Genomic DNA, 22305 nt, shown 5'->3' on the forward strand with positions numbered 1-22305 from the left:
GCAGACAGACCTCAGCCTCCCATGAGTGGGAGCTCTGTCGAGAAGTTCTGGAGGAGATCTTCTCTCTTTGGGGGACTCCTCAAGTGGACCTCTTCCCTTACAGTGTCAACAGGAAGTGCAAGTTGTCCTGTTTCAGAGAATGTCCTCATCAGGGAGCTTTGGTGGACCTTTGAAAGTCAAATGGTCTTTCGACCTCCTTTATGCATTCCTGCCAGTTCCTGTCACCCCACTGGTCCTCAGGCGACTGACCTCTGTTCAGAACCACGCTGATCTTGATCGCCCCGCATTGGGCCCGGAGAACGTGGTATTCAGAGTTGCTGGACATGTCCATCTGCTTTGCCTGGCGCCTTCCGAGGAGAGTTGCTTGCTCTCTCAATTGGAGGGACAGGTCCTCTATCCGAACCTCAGCAGCCTGAACCGTCATGCTTGGCTGCTGAGAGGCTGAGATATAAGGATTGAGATTTGTCAGACAACATCATCGATATGCTCCTTTCAGCTCAGAGACCCACAACAAAGTCCATTTATGCCTGCAGGTGGTGTACATTTTCATTGTGGTGCCGGGAGGGGCACCTGGATCCCTTATACTGTCCTCTGTCCCCTGTGCTGGATTTTCTGCTTTCTTTGGCTCAACCGGACCTACAGTTTGGCAATGTAAAGGGTTACCTCACTGTTATTTCTGTGTTCAAGAGTTCCCCGGAACCGGGCTTGTTTTTCACAGTTCCCACTGTTATGCAGTTGTTGTGGGGTTTGTGTGACCAGTTTCCTCCCAGCCAGTTTGTGGTTCCAATGTGGGATTTGAATTCAGTTTTAACATTTCTCATGGGTGCTCCGTTTGAGCCCCTTAATTCCTGTTTTATTAGATTGCTCACCCTTAAAGTGATTTGTTCTGGTTGCCATCACTTCCGCGAGGCGGCTGAGTGAGCTCCAGGTGTCGTCTGTTTTACCTTCCTATTTGTTTTTTTCCAAAGAGAAGGTGACTTTTAGAGTGATGCCCTCCTTTCTGCCAAAGGTGGTCTTGGACTTCATCTCTCTCAGGAGATCCATGTTCCTTTGTTCTTTCCTCCGACTCGCCCTTCCAAGGCAGAGGAGTGATTTCATCAACTGGACCCGTTACGGTCCTTAAGTTCTACTTCTCTCGTACTAGAGAGGCTAGGAAAGATGACCAGCATTTTGTTGGTTTCACTGGTGCTGGTGCTGGCAGGGCTGTGGTCAAGCAGACCCTGACCAGGTAGATTTATTGTCTGCATCTCAGAATGCTATGATCTGACTGGGGAGGATCTGCCTGAGGGTCTCAGAGCTCATTCTACCAGAGGAGTGGCTCCCACCTCTGCCGTACAGAGGAGGGTCCTCATCCTGGGCATTTGTCAGGTGGCAACACGGGCATCTCTGCACACGTTCACTAAGAATCACTGCTTGGATTTCCTTGCGGGCCAGAATGCCCATTTTGGTAGGGCATTGCTTCAGAGTGTCCTGGTTTAGGTGGCATCTTTGCTTTCCTTCCTCCTCTAGATCACGTCCTGCTTTGGGAGTCTATGAGGAATACGGGGCAGGAAGAAATCCATTAGAAGAACAAATTACTTATCTCACGGTTATGTTCTTTCTGATGGATGTTCCTACCACAGATTCCTCATCGACCTCCCTATCTGCCCCTCTTGCAGGAGGCTAGTAAACTATCGGTTCTAAAGTCCCTTAGTGTCAGAGTGCTAGAGAAAAAGGGTGGAACTGAGGTCATGTGGCGCAGCGATGCTACTTATATTGGCTCCAATGTCATTTCCGGCACAGGGTGTGTAGAGACGACAGACAGACCCGATGCAGAACCGCATGGCACCCCTTGGTGGTGGAAACATTGCCAGAGAACATCTGCGCTGGCATATGGATATCATAGATGAGGAATCTGTGGCAGGAACATCCATCATTGACCTCTCAACCGCTTTTGATTGTGTTGATCACTGCAAACTCTGGAGTGTATTGCACTGCATGGGATAGCCAGGCGAGATGTTAAATATCTTAGTCCATATACACAGTAACCTGACGGCAAAGATAAGACAGGGAAATCGGAGCCAAAAAATGCAAGCATTCAAGATCTCCTGTGGAGTGCGACAGGGTTGTGTCCTGGCTTCATTGTTTTTCAATCTCTGTATAAACAAACTACCAAATATCCTAGCTGACTTGGTGAGCGATGTCCCAAGGATAGCTAAACAAAGGGTGTGCGCATTTTTCCATGCAGATGATGCAGGCCCAATGGCTAGAACAAAACACACCCTTCAAAAATTGATAGATAGTGAAATCGAAACTTGTGTGTTAGCAATAGTAAACTGGGGGTGGAGGGGAACGCCATACTGGTAGCAGGGAACAGACTTGAGTGGGTCAAGTCGTTTTGCTATCTTGGGGTGACAGCCTCTAGTGATTTGGGCTGGTCACCACACATATAGGAGCAAACTATAAAGGCATCACAAATAAACAGCTCAATCATGAGATTTGGAGCAAAACTGGGTGGATTGGCAATAGATCATACCCTGCGAATTTACACGCCTAAATCAACACCACTGTTAACATACGGTGTGGCTGCGTGGGGTTACTGTCAAACAAAACAAAAAATAACTGAAAACAAATTCCTAAGGAACATCATGGGTTTACCAAAGGGCTTTCCAGGGCACCTACTACACAAAGAACTTGAGCTGGCTTATATAGGGTATTACCCAAATTGACCGAATAGAATTGACCGAATGACCTAATTGGTCGAATTGTAATGGTCCTAATTGACCTTTTGCACAATTGACCTTTTTATTTTTTTCATATATATAGTGGGTTGGTTTCGTATTATAAATAATACAAGGGGTTTGGGTGGAGGTTGCAGGGGTTTTGGATTGGGTGGGGGGTTGCGGGGTGTTTCTCTCCCACATATATGTACTAATTGACCTTTAAAATTCTGTCAATTGTGCAAAAGGTCAATTGTCATTCGGACAATTGTAACTCGGTCAATTCGTATACAACCTTATATAGAAGACATTGGGCCTCATTACGGGTCTGGCGGTAACCGTGCTGGTGATACCGGCGGGTTTCCGCTGTACCTGTAATGATTTACTGGCACCTGACTTCCCGGTAACACTGGGGGATTACAACCCTGGCAGACTGGAAAGTCAGGCGCTGATAAATTGTAAGTCCCCATTCCCATAGAGTCCCACGGAAGCACCAGCCCCATTAATAATGGGTCTGGTGCTTCTGTGAAAACTCTGCAGGTGGGTGCCATTCTGCCCGGCAGGACTGACCTGCCAGGAGGGACGGCACCCGCCCGCAGAGTTGTGTACAGGTCCGGAAACAACAGTGCCAGTAAGCTTACAGGCACCATTTTTTCTGGCCCGGCGCACTTGGAGTGAGGCCCATTATAGCAATACAGCCATTGATTTACTGGCTGCGTCTGTCAGAGAGGCCCCAATTATCAATAATTAGGGCCCTAGTGAAGGATCTCATGGCCGCAAATTCTTGGACTGCCTCGCCTTAGTTAAAATATATAAAATCTTCTCTACAAGAGGTTGGCCTTGGTGTTTTGTTTGGTGATGAGTTGTGGATAGGTAACACCACCACCACCACCAAAGGAGAGCTAATAGAGACCTTCTACCCTCAAAGAGCACAAGTTGGGTGGTAGCCCTTAAATGAGGCAGTAATGCTATTACCGCCGCATTTAAGGGTCCGCCCAAACATGAGTCTGACAGGATTTAACCTGAGCTCCAAGCTGGGGGTAAATGCGCCAGAATAATGCCAATTTTCGGGCGCAATTAGCACAGCGCTACTAGCATACGCTAATTGTGCCAAAAATGCCCATTACCGCCAAACCCTTGATCTGGCGCTAATAGTGCCGGACTGGGTGGCGGTAATGCTATTAGCACAGGTGGTATCCCGGTGGTAATACCGCCGGGATACTGCCCCAACTCATGGTGAGGCCCAAAGTGTCCAATTTTATTATCGTAATCTTGCCTTTACAAAGGCAAGGACAGCATACGTCCAATGGTTTGTCACCCCAAGGGAAAGAGCAGTTATTATGACCCTCAGAGCACATCTCTTGTTCATTGGAGAAAGGATGCCCTCTTTACTAACACATCGCACTGTGAGGAGAAACGGTCCTAGCTGTGAGAGTGATAAAAATGATTTGTTGTATTTTCTATTTTTTTGTCCCACACTAACAAATCTAAGAAATATTGTTATAATCCCAGCACTTAGAACCTCCTACATCAGACATGTGCAATTAGCGCTTACATTTTTACTAGCAGCCCCATATTTGCCGACAACCCATAAAGTGTATTTGTATACTGAACGGGTACTTATGTTACCTAGACAATTTTTATGTACTGACAAGTGATTCTAGTATACTTTTGGCGACTACATGATTTTGACTGTATTTAAATGTTTTTATTGTATTAACATTTTAATTGTCTGTTCTTTAATGGGAATGTATATTTCCGAATAAAGATTTTATCACTCATTCACATTACTAAGAGGTAAGTAGTTTGTTCTTCTATCTTTTTGTCTCACCTTGGTGGCATTCCTGGATGTTCACCTTGCCCTCTTATTTTCTTGGCTGCATTGAGCGGCCATCTTCTTGTATGGCTCCGTCCTGGTACTTTTTCGCACTTCCAACCGGCTTAGAGAGCCATGTTCCTCTTCAAAGATTCTTCTTCCTTTCTTCGGCACTTTCCTCTTCCTTGTGGAGTTGTTGATTGATTTCCCAGTCCTTTTGGTTTCTATCCAGATGGTTTCCTCCACCTTCTTGTCTCCCTTTTGGGGTGTCTTTCTCATCCCTCCCCTCTTCTGAAGGCTTTTCGCCTTGTGTCATCTACTGTATGGCATTCTCCTTAGTTCCTTTCCCTCCATCCCGTTGTTTCTTCTGCCACACTTTCCTTTGAAGCACTTGGCATACAAGTGCTCATCTTCTTTTAATGCATCTTTTTTTGTGCTTTTCGCACCAGCATTCCAATATTGTCCTCCTTGCGGTTTCACAACATTCTCTGTCCATCTCTCTTCCACTTTGGTCTTCTCTCTACCTACCTCCTGTCGTCCTAATTTTTCTGTTTCAGATAACCCGCAGCTTTGCCACATGGTCTTCTTCATCATCTTTTTTCCCTCCTCTTTCGTCTTACTATGCCAGGATTATCCTTCTCACTATTCTGTATATGTATTTCTCTATTCTTCTACTTCATCACTATGCCTTCACCTTGTTCTCTCCAGGTTTCTCTACCCCTTTTCATTTTAGTGTGCTATTTCCTGCATGGCCCCCTACTATCATCCCTATTTCTTACTGGTTCCTGGCCATGTCTTGTGCCTACCTACTTTCTGCCACCTTCCGTCTTCAACTTAAAATTTCAGTCATCCATTTTTCCTTTGACTCCCCCCCTCGCTTTCTCTCTGGCCTTCTCTTCAGGACCTTCTCCTCTTTCTGCCCACTTTACTCCCCCGCCCCCTCCTTTGCAGTGTTGGCTTCCTTGTGCCTTCTAGTTTACTCCTTCCTTCTTCTGGTCTACGCCTTCCTCATTCTGGACCCTAGCTTTCTGAGCGTGACTCCCCCAATGTGTGTGTGTGTGTGTTATTTTTAAAATGCCACTTCTGTTTGATTCAGCTGTATATATTCAAAATCCAGCACTCTTTCTCTATTTGAATATTCCCTTTTTTATTCTGATCCCTTGTCCTCCAAATGGCATTGAGGCTGCTACCTTCCCTCGGCCCCATGGATCTGGAGCATTACATTTAGGGCTGGCATACTTGGACCAGGCTGTCTGCTAATGCTGCTTGGCCTTTCTCTGGGCATTGAAGCCTAAGGAAGGCTCTGCTCTCCTCCTCCATGGTGAGCCCCCTCTTCTCCATGGCACAGACTCCATCCTGCCCAAGCAGGTCTGGCCCAACAACTCCCCTTGGCAGCCGCAGACTCTCTGCCATTCTTGCTTCTCCAGGAACTATAGCACTCTGAGGCCAGCCATCCGCTCCAGGTGCATGCCTCACCCTCAATCCAGGAGGGCAATCCCATAATCGCCAAAAGAGTGTGAAGGATGCCTTGGAGTCCCCAGCTCCAGGATGAAGGTGGCAGTCTTGTCACAGCACTCCTAGAAATGCTGTAGAAAATAGAGGACAGGATCTAGAGTAAATGCAGAGTAGGACAAATCAAATAGGTCAATGCAACAATTAGAACCCAGAATGAATACTGCAATCAGTCAACACACTTCAGCAGATCTAAGCACTAGAAATGGCAAATGAGATCAGAGAACCAAAATCCTTGAATGTGGCTTTTTGAAAGGAAAACTGAGCATTGTGGAGCACTACTGAAAACTTGACCTTTCTCATGCAAAGTTAATTTGGAACAGTTGAGTAAATAACTTATTATACTCCTGGATGGTTAAGAAGTTTCCCATCCCACGTTAAGCTGAGGAGACCTAAGCTTTTCCAGCCTCACAAAAACGTTGATAAGACTTGATCATTTCTCTGACAGAACCACAGAGTAAGAGGATTTAGTACTGCCAACAGCTCGCAAGAGACATGGGGACTGTTAATCAATTTAATTAAGTCTGTCCACCACCTTGAACGAGTAAAAGGATATCAACTATCCACTGTTTCTTTGACTGTTGGCAGAAACCTTTTGTTATAGATGCGATAAGGTTTTCCGAAGAGGAAATGCTAGGCACTCCTACCAAGTATTACAGGATTAAGCTTGAAAAGGTAATGACTAATCTTTTAAACTAGTGATTTAAAGCCATGCTCTAAATACTGCCATCTTAAAGCTTTGCATGAAAAAACTACCTTAACTAGATTCAAAGTCTTTTCAGCTTTAGGCAGGACACAGAGTCCATGGTTAAACCAAAAATTACTTCTAAAATCTGTAATTTTCCTCCCATTTCTTCATTATGATTTGTATAACTCTGCCAATTACACATAAAGTAAATTAGCAGATTTTTATTGAATGATTTCACTGATAATCCTGTGTGGTCGGCTGACTTTTCCTTTTTCAACCGTGCTGCAGAACCTCTAAGATCTTGCTTATGTTTGTGCATGGGAGGGATTATGCTAAAGAAAGTCCCATATTTCATATCCATGCTCATTGACAGAAAGAGTTGATCTAACATTGAAAGTGTTTGTATTTTTCAATTCAATGCGAGTAGGAGTCATTGATGGGCCGTCCCAGTAATCTATTTGAATGTTCCAGAAGGCATTAATATAACATATTTATCACTAGTAACAGTAACCATAAGAATATCACCATGATTTTGCTTTGTCCATTCGACCATTGATGCTAAATGTAACATAGTGCCCATGCTCGTGGGTGCTGGATGCATAGGCGATATAAGGGAGATCCCTAGACCACTCTAACTGGGTTGCTGCACTAAGGCTGGAGTGCACTAAAGCTGGAGGCCGTCACAGAGTCTCATGTAGCCTTTACAGTTCCACAGACGCCCATGGTCATCTGAGGGTTTGTGCTAAAAACATGTAGTTTCAGCACTCCGGTTGAGTCTCCATGGACCCCAACTTCCCTCCACGTTTGCTCCTCAGCAGTATCACAACAGAGATAGGCACACAAACTCTCAAACCCCTACCAACAAGGGATAGGGAGTGCCCCAACTCTGATCAAGACTTTTCCCCATAAAGTAAGCATGCTCAGATAGCCATTCCATTTCCTTTAAGGAAACGACATTACATGCTTTCAGTGTCCCTCTGCAAGCAAGATTTGTTCCCACTCATACCTGCTTTGCCTTCTGAAACATATTGGGAGACTGTTGCTCTCCAACATAGAAGTGCTATCCTTCTGTGGACAGCACAAGTGACAAAACTGAGATCTTATTTCCATGTGTCACTGTGAAAATCGACTTGCAATTGTACTGTAACAAGAGACGACATGATTCTCAGAAGGAGAGAGGCCGACTCCTCATTTATCCAAGAACCTTGTGAAATGTAAGATTCTGGCTGGCCCTCAAATAGACTCACGCTAGCCCCCTGTCAAGTCACATGACCCTCTAACCATGACCCAATAACCTAACAGCACATCCCTAAACACCTGTGTCCTCCCAATAACCTTAGGCATCCCACAAGAGAGGGAAACCCTGCTATAAAAGATAGCCAGGTCAGTTTGTGAGTTGGAGAAGGGAGTTTCACAAAAAGTGGTGACTGGAGAGAAGGCAGAGAGAGAGCTGAAGGTTGGAGGGAGAGTTTCTGAGGAGGTTTGACCAAGAGAAAGTTACCTTCAGGAGTCACTGAGTTATTTGGACTGGGCGATGCAGACCATCGGAGAAGAGCGCCAGCTGGGAGGAGGTTGGAGCGGTAAGTTTATACCAAGAGGGAAAGGAATTTTTAACAGAGGAGACTGAGAGCTTGAAAGAAGCTGGAGGAAGTCTGGTGTCCTCTGGGAAGAAGGGGGATGGGAAACCTGAAGAGAAAGAACCCCAGAGATACAGCTGGTTAGAAGGAAGGAGAAGATGAAGGCCCTTAACATACATGGCAGGAAGAAGGGAACATTAGGTGGGACATATAACTATAACTACAGTATCTGAGAGGGTGTGAGGAGATTAGGTACTCTCATCTAGAAAGAGAGAATAAGTAGGTTCCAGCAGACCAAGTACATTTAGGGCACAATCCAGAATCTGTGGGAAGAGGTACGAGATGTTGCAATCTCACTGGTGGTCTGTGAGTCTTTCATAGGAGGGGTCAGAGAAAGGGTGTCCTAGGAGCCAACAGGGAGTTGCCCAACATATCAGAGACCCTCTTAGAACATTGACAACAAGCGCTGAGCCAAAGGGGGTATTTCCACCACTAAAGCCTTCTGGGGGAATTCCTACATTGTCCCCCACACCTACCGAGCCTAGGATGTGTTGGACACCAGAGGCCTATTTTCCCTTTAAAAAAAAAAACACTCAGAATTTTGTATATGCTCAGTAACACTCCACTCAGAATGGTGGGCTATTACCAGCAAGTAAAACCACCCAGAAACGCCTTTGATTCTATATTAAATAACATTCACATTTTGGTGGCAGAACATGGCCTCACTGTTACAAGAATTGCGGCTGCTTCCCTCCCATCATTGCTCTTGAAGTCCTAGAGCCAGATTATGAGTTTAGCCATAGGGGTAAAACATCTGCTAAATACCAGTACTGTATGTTTTACCATACCGTCAATGTACAGGTTTCAAAGTATTGCTGCATTTCATAATTGCCACCTGTGGTAAATACCAGACCACATAGAGTCCTATAGAAAGGTCCGCACGACGTGTAATCATGTGGACCTTTATAGGTATCCAGTTATGGTAGTGGTAAATGGCAATACCGCCAAACTCCTAATTCAGCCCTTAGTGTCTTCTTTAGCCACAGATTGCTCCCTGGGAACGCTCAACCCAAGGTTCCAAGCAGCTTTACTCTGCTCATACTTGTTCCACTCAGACGCTCTGGCATCTCCCCCATATCATATGAAAGAGAGGTGACCATGACCATGACCATGTTACAGTGTCGTTACATCCTAGGAGGGAAGGGGTGAATCTAGTTTTATTGACCTTTGCCCTCCTAATGTGCCATCAGCTTTGCCTCGGGCCCATAACTCGAATGTGGTGGAATATACCTGTAACATCCCACCTTCGTAGCGTGTCATGCATTAGAATTGACTCCGTATTCCCAGGGAACAGATTTAGTTAGAAATGTATTCAGCCTTTTGTCTCCATTCCTTTCTCAAAGTGTGAATGCTTCAATTAGCAATTGAGAAACCCTAGAATTTTGACAGACATTGCAAGATAAAAAGTATCAATAGTACAACATTTCTGTTGGATAACATGGTTTGTTTAATGATGCACTTGAATTTATTTTAGGATATAAAATAATAAGTAAAATAGGTGAAGGCACGTTTTCCGATGTCATGAAGATTCAAAGTCTGAAAGATGGGAACTACTACGCAAGTAAAAAGATGAAACAACAATATGACAGGTAGGCACATTTGATTGGATGCTCATTGTTATTTGTGATAACACCCAATTTTTGAAATACAAGAGGCTAATAAGTGAGATGGTTGAGTTTCAGTAGACCTGTATGTGGGACACCTGGGGCAAGTGAATAGCACAAAAGTGGATCCGTGTGGTGAACCTCGCCCTCCCCCCTCCCCATGGGACAAACATCCAGCGGTTTGTTGGCTAATCCAGGACGGACAAAAAAGGGCAATCTTTTCGAGAAGCGGCCCTTGGGCAGGATTAAAATATTGAACTGAACAAGGATGCAGATGGTGTGTGACTAAATAGAAACAAAGGGAGTTTCTTTGGTAAAGTGACTGTATTTAATGGTGCAACAATGTTTAATGATATGCATACCCTTTCACATGGGAAGCAGTTATGTTTGTAACTAGGTTTGCCTGCCAGATATTCCAAAATAAGTGGACACTTCTTCCCTCCGTTGCCTGTCTCTTTCACCCCATCTCCTTTTGGGCTTCCTCTGTCTGCATCTCCCTTTGCCCTCCCCTCTCACCATGCCCCCCCTCTCTCTCTGACCCCCTTCACCCCTGCCTGTCTGACTGTCTCTCTATCTTTCTCTCTTTATGAGACATGAACTTCATGCTAATTGCAACACATTAATTCACCTTGGAACTATAGATCAAGACCATTACAGTTTGCAACTGCTGCTTTTTATATGGGTTTCCTTTGACTTGGGGAGATCTCAGATATTTCATACTAATATTTAGGAAAGCAATGATGATTGTATGAAAGACTTTGAGGAGAAGTATTAGACTTCTCTTTCTTCAATTAAAATCAGAGCAGCAACACTTAATTAACTATGGGAATGCCTAATCTGATAAACCTTTTGGTTGTCATGGTTAATCACAGTATATCTCTCTTGGCTCAAGTCAGCTCCTGATGGATGAACCCTTACTCTTACTTGCGTCAAACACGCTATTAATTCCATTACAGTTCATCTTACTATGGTCTGATATTATGATAGTTGGCTGATATTATGCTACTTCAAATCCACTTTACCACCAAAGAAGCTACCCATTCCATTGGTTTGAAATAGAAGCCCTTGACTGTAACTCTCTTACCCACTTTGCTGCCTTCATGATATACTCCAACTCGCTTCTATACATCAGGTCTTTGAGGTCATAGCCCCTGTGGTAGACTGAGCCTCGAAGGCTTTTGTTTCTATACCAACCCATTCCATTGTCCACTTTACCAATCTAGCTAGAGCAACTGAAGAAATGTCCTTGTGTGGCTTTCTGAATTTAATAAGCAACTGGCCTGCCCTAGACGGCTGAAGTCATTGGTTATCTCCACATTTTAAGCACTCAAACCTTCAGCTGCTAGAGGAAAGCTGGCTACAATGCAAAATGCTCTTTGCAGTGCCCTTTCCTCTCACTTTATCTCAAAAACCCAGGACATTTTGTCCACCCTCTACTCCCCTTCCCCTCCTCTCCACTCTCCATGTCTGCTTGCTGACCCTCCCTTAGCCACCCCTCCACCCCCTTCTCATCCTTAACTCTTTTCCCCCCCGATGAGGTCGCTAGACAAGTCCGATCTATGAAACCCTCATCAAAACAGGTTCATCCCTGTTCCTATAAAACCATCAAGGACCACATTGACACCCTCACTCTGGCCCTTGCTGATTCTTGCAATCACTCATTTGCCTCAGGATCCTTCCCCTCCCCTCTGAAGCACTCCCTTGTGCATCCTCTTCTCAAGGAACCCACAGCTGATCCTTCCTGTCCGACTAACTATCACCCAATTCCCATTACTCCCTTTCTGGGCAAACTCCTGGAAAAGCTGGCCATCTCCCAGCTTATATTAAAACATAAAAAAATCAGGATGGGAGAACCACACTTTTGAGATTCAGGATAATATGAGTTTAATCTCTGAAGTTTGGTGATGATACATATAATATATTGAATGTTAGCATAATAACAGACAGACGGACAGTTGTACATTTGATATGTCGGTGTACCACTAGGACCTAGCCAGGCACCCTGTATTATAACCATCTCCCAGCTTAACCTTCCTTTAGATTCTGTTGGCTGTCTCCATGACCCCCAGTATGGCTTCAGGGCTGCCAGAACCACAGAAACTGCTCTCCTGGACATCTGTGAAGATCTGCTCTCCAACCTTGACTCTAACATTCCCTCTGTCCTCATCCTACTCAATCTCTCTTCTGTCTTTGACACAGTCAACCATACCATCCTGCTCAACTGTCTCTGTGACAACCTGGGTATCACCGATCAGGCTCTAGCCTGGCTGACCTCTTTCCTCTCTGATCGACCCTCCCAGGTCATACTGCGGTCCTTCCTATCATCTATCTCCCTCTCTACCTGTGGTCTAACCTCTCCCTGGCTTTTCAACCAATACCTGGCAACTCTCGCCCACTGCATTGCCATTTTCTGCTCAAATTTCGTGTGCTACGCTGACGACGCTCAACTCATTTTCAGGCTGCCCTCTGCCACCTCCTCTCCCTCTCTCATCTCTGATTGCCATACTTCCATTCAAGATTGGTGCTCCGCCAATAATCTTTGTCTGAAAGCCAGAAAGACTAAGATACTCCTCATCAGCACACCTTCTCCATCCTTTCCCCTCACTCTCTGGCCGGCCTCCCTTGGCCCTCCTCCTATCCCCACCTGTGAGGCTAAGAACCTCGGGTCATCTTTGATTCCACACTTTTCTTCTCCACCCACATGTCTGATGTCTCTAAAAAGTCAAACTTCCTACTGCACCTCCTCAGAGGTACTCTGCCTTTCCTCTCCTTCCACCAGAAGCTCACTGTCTCCCAAGCTCTGGTTCTCTCTAGGTTGGACTATTGTAACAGCCGCTTTCTAAACCTACCTGCCTCTTCTCTCCGCCTTCTGTAACTAATCCAGAACAGGACTGCAAGACTTGTCCTTGGCCTCAAGCCCTGGGATCGTATCTCTCCATCTCTGAAATCTCTCCATTGGCTTCCAGTGGATGCAAGGATTAAATTCAAAACCCTCTGCATTGTCCACAAGGTTTCCTGGGGGCTGGGTCCAAAATACCTTCAGCTATCCCTCGACAAATACATCCCCTCTCGAGCTCTTCGCTCCTCTACCTATAACTCCCTCAGGGTCAGTCATTTTTCAAAGAAACAAGCTGGGGGTAGAGCTCTGTCTTCGGCTGGGGCCTCCCTCTGGAACAGCCTCCCTGCCACTGTAAAACATGAGAAGAACCATCTCCGGTTCCAGAAGCAACTCAAAACCTTCCTCTTTGCTTCTGCCTTTGCCCCCCCCCCCCTGCTGGTCTGTTCTCTCCTTGCACCGTGCACCTGGCCACCCTTTGTCCTCCGGACCCAGGTTCCTGCTCACCCTGCCACCCTCCCGCACTGCCTCTGGGCCACACCTTGCACTGGGGTCTGTATCTGTACCCCTACAGCCCCCCCCCTTTTTCTTCCTGCACTTATCTCACCTACCCTGTCTGCTGCCTTAAACTCAGCACTTGCCACTTGCTGGCTGAACTGCCACTGTACTTTTAATATTTATTTATTTATTATTAGTTATTCTTTTCTCCTTTTGCTCCGCACTTTCCACTTCTCCCCCCTTGCATGCACTTTTCTCCTCCCCCGTGCACTTGCGCGTTCTCAATGTCACTGGGCCTAGTAAGATTGTTGTTTTGTTCTCCCCTGTTCCCCTCCCTTGCCTTGTCGCGCTCTGAAACACTTTTGTATGAGCATGATGGAAATAAAATATAAATTCAATTCAATTCAATGCGTATTTGATCACTATCTTTGTTCTCCCTACTACCTTCAAAGGTGCATTCTCTGGTGAATAACTCAATTGACCAGTGCTTTCACCTCCAAAACACATTTACATGGTACTAGGCAAAGAATCATTGTAAGCTTTGCCATCATTATTTTCCCAGACAGCTGACCTTTATCTGTCTAGTCTAGGAATAACTGAAGGACTTTGTTCACATTCTAAAGGAACATTTTCTTGGAGTTTGGATACTTTGTCATCTGAATTCCCTTAAGAACTCTACTCACTAATGGATTCTTGCCCATGGCACCTCCCTTTATAGGAATGGGACCCCTAGAAATGATAGACCTTTAAAAATGCATTCTTCTAAAGGCCTTCTCTTCTGATGCCAAGGAAGACCAGAAATTGGGTACTTGGATAACATCGGACAAAGCGAGAAGAAAGCAACGCCATATGGCCCAACAAGATTTTTTTTTGTCTCTGTAACCCAAGCATTTCTTAGCCCCTCAGCCTTTGACGAAAGGCTTGGATTTCACCAGGAACACCAGAAATCCTGCAGGCCTTAAGGGTTGAGTCTCTGTCTCTAAATACGGTATGTAGCTTTCCATTGAACACTGACTATGTGCGGGATCTGGGGTAGTAGGATTGGAGAATCTGAAGGAAGTTACTGTAGAATTGGAAACCAGGCTTGCACCATCCAAAATGGTCCGACCAGAACTAACTCTACTTTTTGCCTCCTTACCTGGGCTGACACCCAGGGAATCTTTATGAAAGCGGAAAGGTGTAAGTTGTGATCTGATTCCAATCCAATAGTAAAGCATCTATGCCACAGAATGTGTCTCAAGTCTCCCTCTGAAGAACCTCTGAAGTTGTATATTGAACCTTGATGCAAAAGGATCTTTCTTGCATGCACCCAAGTGCTCATATGTCCGCCAAAGGACTGTTTGTCCAATTGCCAGACCCTGGCATCTCTTTAATACTAGTCTGCGATCACATTCAAAAACCCAAGCAGATATTCTCCCAACATGGATATGTTCCTGTCCAGTCAGTAATGCAAGGAATACTTGGCAAACTATCCCAGGAACCCGGTTCCTGTACATCCCAGGTAAATTAGGCACCTGACTGTCTGACACATTGTCCATTCATAGAAGAAAACAAGACTTCGCTTTCTTCGGCATGATGCATTTGGTGCAGATTATCAGGACAGCAGTTTGCGACAAAGTAAAGGTGCAGGCTTAGCTTCTTTTGAGACCATTTGCCTACTGTTGTGACGTGTCTTCACTGGGCTCCTTATTCTATTCTGATGGCATCTGATTCTATCACCACATCTTGGAGACAGTTAAAGATAACTCTGTTGTTCCAGGCTTCCATGTGATGCAGCCATTACTCTAGCTCTGTGTGAGCATCCTGGGAGATGCTGACTTGTCCCAAGAGCAACCCTTCCTGAGGCGTTGAAACGTTAGCCTTTGGAAGGCTCTGTATTGCACTGTACCTGAGGAATTCACTTGCATTGAGGAACCAGAAGACCCATGATTATGGCCAGTCCCCTCAGGGATGTTGTCTCATGCATCGGAAATGCTTAAAGCTCTTGCTTTATCATCAGCATTTTATTCTGGGGATGTCTTAAAGATGCCTCACTTGTATTCACTAGAAACCTGAGACACACCATCACTTGGGCTGGCGGCATCTCCAGCATATCACAATGTATGATGAAATCAAAATGTTGTAGAAGGTAGATTGCATATTCCTAGTACTCTGCATGAACTGTCCTGTTCCGCTACATGAAGATCATGTTATCTAGCAAGATAACCATTCTAATTACTGTCTCTCTGAGGAAATCTGTGGGGTTGTGATGCTTGGTGAAACCCTCAAGGAGTAGAACATAGATCAAAAGGGAGACTTGTGAACTCCCAGGGAAACTCCAGAAAGCCCCTGTGTGTTGAGTAAATAGATAATGTTACATAGACATCGTTTAGGTCCAGCTTGTCAAATCGGTCTCCCTCTAGTAAGTGGTCTCACAGAAGGGGATTATCTTTAATTTTGAAATGTCTGTAGAGGACCCAGGCATTAAGCTCATTCAAATTGAGGACTAACTTTATTTTAGCCTTCCTTTTGACAAGGAAAATATTGCTAATGTACCTGTCCCGTCTTTTCAGAGTTAGGACTGTAGCGTTTTCTTTTTTAAATTTTGAATTTATAACATTTTCAAGAAAAATACAGTTTACTTCACATACAGTAAATCTGCTAAACACAGATACTAAATATTTCTCCAAGTTTAATATAAAATGCGTCTTTCTACCTACTTCAGACACCTCCCACCCCACCACTAAAACATTTACACCCGCCCCACCATCTCTATAACAACATCTATATGGGACTCACATATTCATTCTGCCTTTTTAACCTTTTCTATGGGTTCATTATTCTCTCAAACCAAGTTCCACCTTCAGTGTAAATACTGTTTAATTTTTTGTATAGTGTACGCAGTGCGTCATGACTCTCTCCCCTATTTCAGAAGTCGGATTGGGCTCTCTTCCCTCCGGGTGGATGTATCTACAACAAAAGTCTGACTATTCCATTTCAACAGCTTTGGGATCTCCATGGATTGACGCAGTTAAGCGTTCCATTATATATATATATATATATATATATATATATATATATATATATATATATATATATATATATATATATATATATATGTTTCCGGATGTATTAATCCATTCTTTCTTTCAGGGCATCAACTCTCTCTTCCAGCGTGTCGCCAGACATGCCCTTCCCGGAAGGAGTAAGCCATGGACCATTTTCGGTAGCCTAATATATTCTCCCTCAAGTTCCTGTAAACCAATCAAAACCAACATTGGGGTTTTCCCCTTTCGAGATCCCGTCCAGGTCTCTAATCCAGCTTAACACCTAATTGCAATAAGATTGAACCACAACACATCCCCACCACATGTTCCAATAGTCTGCCCTTGACCCACACTCATGCCAGCACATCCGGCTCATACTTTGATACATTCTGGAGAGCCTAACCGGGTCATATTGCCATATGTGCAATCATTTAATGCATGCAGTTTGTACTGACAGGAAATTGAGGTCTGGAAGGCACCCCTGCATAGTCTCTGCCACGCTTCTCAAAAGGTATGAGCTCCATCTGTATCTTTTCTCTCCAAGCCTCGCTCATTAGTACCCCTTTCAAGTGTAAATATGAGAAAATAGAGATCGTACCTATTCCTAAGGCCTCCTCTAGTTCTGTTATTGTAATGAATCTACCGTCCCTCCTCATCTTTCCAACCCTTTCTAGTCCTGCTTCATACCAGGTTTGGAACCTATCTGGATTCGGAATAGCATCCCTAACTCCTAGTACCCAAAGGTGTCCCAACGGTGAAGGCCATATTGTAACGCCACTTAACCCTGATGAATGTCACCAAATACTCCAGATGGTTCCAAAAAGGGGTGTTCCTGTATCCTACGTGATAACTTCGCTCTAGGAACCCATAACTATTCTCCTACGGTGGCCGGTCGTAGATGATAGTTGTCCAATCCCATACATTGTAGGTCTCCTTGAGCTCTAAGGTGTGGTATCAGAATTCTAAGCTGAGTGGCCTTATAGTACAAATGTATGTCCCGCAATCCCACTCCCCCAATCTCCTGAGGAAGCCTCAGGGCCTCACTAGAAACCCTGGGTTTCTTCCCCTGTCACAAAAATCGTAAGAGGGTCCCCTTTGTTACTTTGAAATAGTGGTCTGGAATCTGAATGGGCAACATCTGGAATAAGTATAACATTTTAGGGAGAACCACAATTTTCATCAAATTGAAACGTCCCAACCAAGAGATTGTCTGCTTGTTTCATTTCTTTAGTTCTTTATCGAATTCAGACATCAAAGGGGGGAACTTTGCTTCATATAGTCCCCAAAGTTCTCTTGTGACGTTAATACCCAAGTAACATAGTGTTCCCTGGTTAACTTTCATTCTCAGAGATGCGAAACAACTCAAATCACCATCCCGATTTCTGTCCAAGGGGAAAGGGACTGATTTGCCTGTGGTAATTTTAAACCCTGCCATGTGGCCATACATATTGTTCAATCAAACTAACGGCTGCTGGTACAGATGTCAGTGGGTTTGACACATGCAGCAGCATATCATCTGCATATAAACACATTTTGTATTCTTTCCCTCCCACCACAAATCCTTCCACTCAGCGGTCCTCTCTCAACCTATGGATCAGGGGTTACAAGGAAGAACAAAGAGCTAAAGGGGAACCTTGTCTCGACCCACTGCCCAGTACAAACTGTCGTGAGTATCCTCCGTTCACAGCCACGCATGCACTCGGGGAGGAATAGATCACCATCATACCACGTATAAATCTCCTGCCTATCCCAAATTTAGTAAGCACTACCTCTAGAAAGTCCCATTCTACCGTATCAAAGGCCTTTTCGGCAACAACGGAGAGGAGCGTGGGATCGCCTGGCCAACCGTGAGCCTTATTTATGAAATACAATGATTTCCTCATAGTTTCTGCCCCTGACGCCCTCTAACAAATCCCATCTGGTCAGAGTGTACATGTCTCGGTAAGTGTCCCTCTAACCTGGCTGTCAGGACACAAGCATATATCTTGGCATCTATAGTCAAAAGAGAAATTGGGCGGTAAGAACCACACAACTGAGGGGTGCCTGCTCTCCTTTGGTATTACTGTAATGAGGGCCTGGACAAATGAATCTGGGGCTATGCTTGTCTCTATAATATCATTAAACAATATTGTCAAAAAAGGGAGCAAGACAGACAAGAAAGATTTGTAAAATCCATAGGTGAAACCGTCTTCACCTGGTGATTTCCCCAACCGGAGGCGGCCTATAACATTCTTAATTTCATCTCCTGTGATTGGGGTATCCAAGGCATAAGACTCATCTTCAGTTAACAATGGGAGGGGTGTCTCTTCTAAATAATTCCTAATCTCTTTGGTATCAGCCTTCCCTTCACTCTTGTATAAAACCTCATAGGTTGCCAGACAAGTCTGGTCTATGAAGGCCTCATCTAAGCAAGCAAAGTCTGCAAGGAACTGGCCAATCCTGCAGCAGCTTCCTCTTCTGTCACTCCCCCCCGGACCTCTGCTCGGCCCTGGCAGCACATTTCACCACAAAAACCCAAGAGATTGTCTCCTCCTTTCCCCCCTCACCACAGCACACACAAGCACCTGTACCTCCCTTGGCCCAACCTCCACTTTCACTCTCTCCTCCCTCTCTCCCATCACACCTGATGAGGTCGCCAGACAAGTCCGGCCTATGAAGGCCTCATTTAAGCAAGTGGACCCTTGCCCTTCAAAAACAATCAAGGACAACATTGACTCCCTCGCACCAGCCTTGGCCGACCTTTGCAACCTCTCCTTTTCCAGTGGAGTTTTCCCAACTGCTCTCAAGCACTCCCTTGTGCACCCTCTGCTCAAGCAACCCTCTGCTGACCCTTCCATCTCGTCAAACTACCACATGATCTCGATCACTCCTTTCCTGGGCAAACTCCTGGAGAAGTTGGCTATCTCCCAGCTAAACCTCCACAAGGAATCAGTCAGTTGCTTCCATGAACATCAGTCTGGCTTTAGAGCATCCAGAGGCACGGAAACTGCTCTTCTTAACACCCATGAAGACCTGCTCTCTAATCTTGACACTAACACTCCCTCTGTCCTCATTCTCCTTGATCTCTCTTCCACCTTTGACACGGTTAACAACAACATCCTGATCTCACGGATTCGTAACACCATGGGAATCACAGGTCGGACTCTGGCCTGGTTAACCTCTTTTCTCTCCAACCGCCCATCCCAGGTCGAACTTGGTGCCTTTCTCTCTACTATCACCCTCTCAACCTGTGGTGTTCCCAAGGGCTCTAACCTATCCGCCTGGTTCTTCATCGTCTCCATGGCTACCTTGGCACTTGTGATTGCCACTTTCACCACTAACTTGTAGTGTTTTGCAGATGACGCACAACTATCCTTCAGGCTACTCTCAGCCACCTCCTCCTCTTCACTCATACCCGACTGTCTGTACGCTATTTAGTGATGGTGTGCTGCAAAAGACCTTTGTCTCAATGCCAGTAAAACTGAGATTGTCTGCATTCGGACCCCTGCTCCCGCTTTCCCCCCTCTCACTCTGGCCGGCCTCCCTTGGCCCCGCAACCAACCCCACCTGCGAGACCAAAAACCTTGGGGTCATTTTCGACTCCACTCTCTCCTTCTCCTCTCACAGTTGTGACATCTCTAAAAAATCTAACTATCGACAACACCTCCTCAGAGGCACTCTACCTTTTCTCGCCTTCCCCCAGCGGCTCACTGTCTCCAGAGCCCTGGTTCTCTCAAGACTGGACTATTGCAACAGCCTCTTCCTCAACCTCCCTGCTTCTGCCCTGCGCCCTCTGCAACTCATCCAGAACAGAACTGCAAGACTTATCCTTGGCCTCAAGCCCAGGGACTGCATCTCTCTGACGCTTAAATCCCTTCACTGTCTCCCCGTGGCTGCAAGGATCAAATTCAAGACCCTCTACATTGTTCATAAGGCTTGGGACTTACCTTCAAGGCTGCTTTCCTAAATACTGTCCCTTTCAAGCACTCCGCTCATCTACCTCCAACCTTCTGCGAGTGACCCGTTCTCCAAGCAGAGATTTGGTGGGAGATCCCTTTCCTCAGCAGGCGCTCCCTCTGGAACAAACTCCCTGCCACCCTATGTTTTGAGCATGATATTCTTATGTTCCGGAAACTCTTCAAGACCTTCCTCTTCTCCTCTTCCTTCTCTCTCCACCTACCCTGCTAACCTAGCTCCCTGCCCTTCCTTCTCTCCCTCCCTCCCTCCCTCCCTCCCTCCCATACAGCTCACTGACTGGCCGCCTGGTGCTCCTCAGAGTCTCACAGGTCCCAGGCACCCCTGCCAGTCCTTCTGCATTTGCCTCAGGGCCTCTCACTGTACTTGAAAAAATCCCTGAGAGTTCTCTCTATGCGCTTCACAAGTCTCTACCGACTGGGTACACTTGGGCCCCTGCCCCTACCTGCCCTTTCCGCACTTGCATGATCTGTATACAGCACAGCCTGAAGATCATTCTGTCTGTTGCCCCTTAATGTGCACTTGAAAATACGTCAGAACCACTGTTGGGCCTTTTTGCTGTATCTAAACTGTTAAATGTATCATATTCACATAATGTGTCTATGCAGACCGTTATCGCCTCAGAAATTGAAGGGCTCTTAAGCGACTGTTGTTTTTTCCCCTGGGTCCCAACCTCCTGAGCGTTTTGAAACACTTGCCTGTGTATAGGCGCTATATAAATAAATATTAACATAACATGGAACGAGGCAAATGCCTCCTTGATCCTTTCTACTGAAACCTCTGTAGTTTTGTCCCTTCCCTCTAACTCCGCAACCAATCTTTCAGCACAATGACCCCTTAACCTTCCGGCAAGAGAAGCATCCTCCTTATCTCCCTTTTCATCAAATTTTTGTTTCAGAAACTGGAAGTTACGAACTATCTTCCCTTCTTCCAACAGTCTCGGATCATCTCACACCCCTAGCTTCCACACACCCTTTAAGTCATGATATTAAAGTCAGTCATGTTGAAAGCTACCAGTGTCGCCCTCACGTCGTCCTCCGAAAGTGTGTTCAGGATGTGTTGGCCAGGGAAGTGTTCAGCTTCCTACATTTCCTTGATCTGGGGATTCTTCTCCTATTGGGGCCCTTAATACGCCATTGTCAATCTTCTTTGTTTTCCCCTTTTGGTCAACATCATTGTCATGATTCCTGCCCCTCATGTCCCCAGCCCTCCAAGATGTCAGGCTGGAGCCAGGCCACAATCACCTACATGGCCCTTGAGGGCCTCTCCATCCCTCCAAAGACCCACTTGGGGTCAGACTTGGCACTTGTGGCACCAGACTCACTCACTTCCATAGGATAACATTGGGGATTGGACTTGTAGTGCATTGATGGGGCAAGATGGATGCCCCCACATATTTCGGTTCCCAGAACTGCATGTGCGGTCTAGTCATTGGGGTGTGGTTCAGCCCAGAGGCACCTGGGATACCCAGAGACTATTTAAGCCACACCCAGGCTTAGAAACGTGCTTTGCGTTTTCTGCACCTGCAGCATGACACTCACTGTGTTCGGATCGGTCTCCAGTAGGCCTGCATCTTTCTTCTGCGCTCAGCTCCTGCAAGAACAAGAACACCGTTAGGAACAGCCTTACCTTGCGGCGCTTCTGCCCATCAGTCATCTCTCCTTCTGTTCTGCGGGCATCTTCGGCGGTGTCATTCCCATCCCGGCACACCGCTTCCTAAGGAAAAGGGAAAAGAACAGAAAAAAGGCATTAATAAGCATTTGGCAAATCTTCGCTTATTTTTAAATACTGTACGAGCTTCAAATGCTTACCTGAATCCCAGCCACTCTGGGGGATCTCTGTCTCTGGAACTTCTCATCCATCTGCAAGAGGGAAAGACACTCAAGGTTAGCGTGGAAACATCTAGAGGCGCCGCATACCACGCTTATCCCCCGCATTTGTTCTTCATAACCGGCATCCACGCTGCAAACGTCGCGGCACTTAAAAGACGCAGAAAAAGAACTCAGTTCAATGCAAATACGAAAGGGGTGCATCG

At 45.7% G+C, this 22305-nt stretch overlaps 1 protein-coding gene across 1 annotated transcript in view; it reads left to right on the forward strand.

The window, feature by feature from the left end:
* MOK (MOK protein kinase) overlaps positions 1 to 22305 on the forward strand; it is a 1335855-nt gene that overhangs the window by 144155 nt on the left and 1169395 nt on the right. The window contains exon 2 of the mRNA XM_069637748.1: positions 9827 to 9941. Coding sequence (XP_069493849.1) covers positions 9827 to 9941 — 115 coding nt within the window. The remainder of the gene's footprint in view (positions 1 to 9826; positions 9942 to 22305) is intronic.

The sequence above is a fragment of the Ambystoma mexicanum genome, chromosome 14 (genome assembly GCF_040938575.1).
Source record: "Ambystoma mexicanum isolate Mex_15411 chromosome 14, UKY_AmexF1_1, whole genome shotgun sequence".
Classification (NCBI taxonomy): domain Eukaryota; kingdom Metazoa; phylum Chordata; class Amphibia; order Caudata; family Ambystomatidae; genus Ambystoma; species Ambystoma mexicanum.